This window comes from Pterocles gutturalis, unplaced genomic scaffold (genome assembly GCF_000699245.1).
Source record: "Pterocles gutturalis isolate BGI_N339 unplaced genomic scaffold, ASM69924v1 scaffold18208, whole genome shotgun sequence".
Lineage (NCBI taxonomy): Eukaryota > Metazoa > Chordata > Aves > Pterocliformes > Pteroclidae > Pterocles > Pterocles gutturalis.
In genome coordinates, this window is record NW_010123420.1 from 462 (window position 1) to 4,434 (window position 3,973).

A 3,973-nucleotide genomic window follows, 5' to 3' on the forward strand; every position below is an offset into this window, starting at 1 on the left:
TCGGGCCCAGCTGCAGGAGGAACCGGCCCCGGGGGAAATATCTGAGCCTCCGGCTGTCTGCCAGGCGGCTCCCCGGCCTCCAGCCCAACCCCAGTGCTCGGACGTGCTGCCTCCCTACCAGCCCAGAGGTCTCCACGCTCACCCAAGGCGTTCCCGAGACAGCCGCGTTATCTCTCGCCCACACACGCTCAGCAGAAAGCGGTTCTGGAGCAGTTCTGCTCCCGCAGCCCCACGGGCGCCCGACCGCGCGGCCCCAGAGGGATCTCCTCTGCCTTTACCTCCTCATTCTCGCTCCAGTTCCAGACGTCCAGCTCCTTGCTCTTGGTCAGCCGCATCTTGATGGCATGGGGGATCCAAATGTTCTTCAGTTCCTCCACGGAAGGATACAAATGCCCCACGTCAGGGTTCCCCAGCTCCTTCCTGCACAGAGAACCACGGGAGACCGGGTCGGATGGAGTCGCAAGACGCTGTCCAGGGCGGGACACCACCGCCCCACGACCCGCCAGCCCGTTGGGAAACCTTACGCAGGACAGACAGCAAGAGCCAGAGCTGCAGCCCGGCAGCTGCCCCGAGCAGGGCCCTGGGAAAGGGGTCAGCGAACGGCAGCAGAAAGGGCCGACGCGCGGTCCGGGGCCTTTTGTCACTCTGCAAAGGGAGGGGAGCGAGGGCTGGGGCTCAGAAGCGGATCACGGGGGGATCACGCGGGTGTCTGAGGGTGACGCTGCGCAGAGCACCCGTACGGGGCCACAGAGCAGCAACGAGGCTGTGCCAGCGCAGAGCCCACAGGGAGATGATCAAATTATCGTTATCAGATGAGAAATGCCCCCAGCTCTCCAGAGAACAACCCAGGTGGCGGCACTGCTCAGAGCCACCGCCCCAGGAACAGTCACCTACCACTCTCCAAGAGAGATTTCCTTTCCTCTGGCGATCTCAAAGCCCCCTCTCTTCATCACGGCTCTCTGAAAGGCATACTGGCAACGAAACACAGGCAAGCGTCAGCGCGGAGCACCAGGCTGGGCTTGGGGACGCGTGGGTGACAGCCAGGCCAGAAGTGGGGAAAAGACAGGGACGTTAGAGTCGGTGACAGGGGAAAAGACAGCGAGGGACACCCAACCATCCGCCCGCTCTTCTGGGCTGGTGGCCGGGGAAGCGCGCACTGCCTTGCTGCTCCTAGGTCCTGGGGGCTGGGGGAAGGAAAGAGAGACTCTAGCGCAGTCCCGTCAGCTCTGTCCTGGCAGGAGATCTCATCTTTTCCAACTCCAAACGCATGGCTCATGCTACAGGCATGACCAAATCCCAACGTGTCCTCTGCAAACAAACCAGGGTGACGCTCGGGCGGAGAGCGAGAGACTTAGAGACAGCGAGACCAGAGTGAAAACACCTCCGCAGAGCTGGGCACGCAGCGAACCCCGCGGGCCGGGGAGAACAAGCCTGCTTCTGCCCCCAAGTGTCGTCCCCACCTCAGCCTGCGTCTTCCAGAAATCTGCCTCCTTGCAGCTGTTCACCTCACAGTTAATGACCAGGACGTCCGGCAGGCAGCGGATGTTCCGGGTCTGCACCTGCGGAGAGAGCTCGAGATGGGAGTCGGGCAGCACCGAGAGCCCTGGAGAGGCTCAGGACCGGGTCTGGCATGTGATGCCCTCTCCCCTCCTCCAGCGCCTTTGCCTGCAGATGCTCCAGCCCCCGGAGCCCCCGGCCTGGCCGGGGTCCTGCACGAGCAGCCGAGGCCAGGAGCAGGCTGCCGCCTCGCAGAGGGTGCTCAGCTCCGGGGGGTTTCCCTCTGCCCCCCACCCCGGGGGGATTCAGCTGGGATCCGCGTTCCAGCGCTCACGCAGCCCAGGAAATACCCGGCGGCGTGCCGGCTCCCCGTCTGGGCCAGGAACCGAATCTCCAGCATCCGCTCAGGAGGTTTCCCACTGACTAATGGAGAAACTGCCCCGGCTCAGCCAGCAGCACGGGGCACTGGCGTCCTTCTCCCGCACCCCCTCGAGCCCGCCGAGCGTGACGAGCTCACGCCCCGCTCCCAGGCTCACCGTGGGCTGGTATTTCTCGCAGTTCTCACACCAGGCTTGCGTGTTCTGCTCCAAGCAGATGCTTCGCTTTAAAATCTGGGCGAACTCATAATCCTTGACCGGCTTTTCTGAAGGGAGAAAGGAGAATAACGTCACCTCCCGACACACAAATCTTTACCAATTTAGCTCAGCCAAACCTCTGGGGTTTTCCTCACAACCACCGCGGAGAAGGTCAACCCCCAAATCTGCCTTTCTGCAGCCAAAAGCTTGGCTGGTTGGAAACCCACCATGAGACCTCGGCTGCTGGCTCCGCCGCCGCCCGGCCACTGCAGCAGCTCCTCGCTTGCAGGTGTCTGTCACCTGGAGAAGTCACGGCTCGTCCACAGGGACAGCAAACCCCCCCCGGCCGTGGAAACCAGCCACGATAACTGCCCCAGGCCCTGCCCCTTACCGGTGCTCTCGGGGTAGGAGAGGGTGAAGAGCAGCGTGGAGGACACGCGGACGGTTTCTTTGCCGCAGCGACACATGCTGCAGTTCTCCATCTCGCAGCTGAACAGCTGCCCGATAACCGAGTCCCCTGAGGAGCCAAAGCTGCTGGAGAGAAAAGAAGCAGCAGGGTGAGCGGGATCCTGGCAGTCCCTGCGGAGCTGGGCTGAGCAACGGGGACCCCCACGTGGGGACCCCCACATTCTGGGCTGCACAAGGGCCACTCAGGACCAGCGCCCGAATTCCAGCAGCTCTTGGGGAACGCGGCATCGGGATTCCCGAGCCGGTGCCAGGCCAGGGACAGAGGTTCAGCGCAGGGTTCAGACGCTGCCGTACGGGCAGCTGGCAGCGCCGATGTCCCCATGCAGCCCTCAGGGCAGACGTGGGTGGCGAGAAAGCTCTTTCCAAAGCGATGGATGGGGCTTCTGGGAGGCAGCCCCCCTCCCTGGTTGGGTCACTCCCTGTCCTGTCCCCAGGCTGGGGATTTACCTGCTGCCAGCCCCCCGGTACGCCTGCGGTCCCTCCTGCTCCTGGGTTTCCTGGTGCAGCTGAGTAAGGATGAAACGGTTCCAGCTCTGAATCAGCCGCCCCAGGTTCACCTTCCCCGTGGCTTCGTCCGAGTCAGCCAGGATCAGCCCCAGCGCCGAAGCCTCTGGGATTGTGCGGAAAGCCCGCAAAAAGTTGCTTCCCTGGGGATGGGGCAAGAGCGGCATGTCACCGAGGTCAAGTGACAGGAGTTTCCACGCCGTCTGATGCCATCACCCGAGAACCCGGCACCACCCGGCTCCTGCTCCTCTGCGATCTCTCTGACCCTCCCGGGCCGCCCACATCCCCCCTGGGCTCACCACGGACCTGGCAGGGGTCTCCTCGGGACAGGTCCAGCATGTGGAAGAGCAAACCCAGCTCACAGCCGAGGCAGAACTCCTTCTGGCACAGGTGGTTCTGGACCAGGCAGCGCACTGGCTCCAGGAAATACAGCACCTGGCAGAGACAGAGCCGTCAGGGGGGTCCTGGGGGCAACGCTGGTCCGGGCAGGGCTGGGGGACCCCACCTGGATCATGCAGTTGCAGTAGGCGTTAGGGATGTGGGGCTCCAGCCCCGCAAACAGTGTCTTGTTGTAATGCTTGAAGTCAAAATCCTCCAGCCCCAGCTTGGAGTATTTGATGGTGACCTGAGCAGAGACGCGGGGCGTTCAACAGATGCCTTCCGGGACTGCAGGACGCTGGCGAAACACCCCGGTGCCCCCCACGGAGGCGCGGGCAGGGGCTTGGGCCCAGGTGGGTCCTTTGTCCCCGACAAACCCCCCCACCGTGCCCCGGAGGCCGCTACCTTCCGGTACTTCTTGGCCACCATGTAGAGGTGCGGCTCCTCTTCCCGCCCGATCGGGGACTCGGGGACTTGGCTGAAGCTGTCGAACTCGTTGTCCGTCTCTTTCAGCCGATAGGGAATCTGCAAGGGGGAAGAGGAGGGAAGAG

General features: G+C 63.6%; 1 protein-coding gene across 1 annotated transcript in view; it reads right to left on the reverse strand.

Annotated features, from left to right (window-relative positions):
* Window positions 1-278: 278 nt before the first annotated feature.
* The window catches only part of PAN2 (PAN2 poly(A) specific ribonuclease subunit), a gene marked incomplete at both ends in the record, with an annotated part of 5,144 nt that continues 1,449 nt past the window's right edge, over window positions 279-3,973 (reverse strand). Inside the window, 9 exon segments of the mRNA XM_010077899.1 lie at window positions 279-420; window positions 895-971; window positions 1,461-1,559; window positions 2,034-2,140; window positions 2,464-2,606; window positions 2,988-3,187; window positions 3,351-3,479; window positions 3,550-3,669; window positions 3,828-3,947. Coding sequence (XP_010076201.1) covers window positions 279-420; window positions 895-971; window positions 1,461-1,559; window positions 2,034-2,140; window positions 2,464-2,606; window positions 2,988-3,187; window positions 3,351-3,479; window positions 3,550-3,669; window positions 3,828-3,947 — 1,137 coding nt within the window.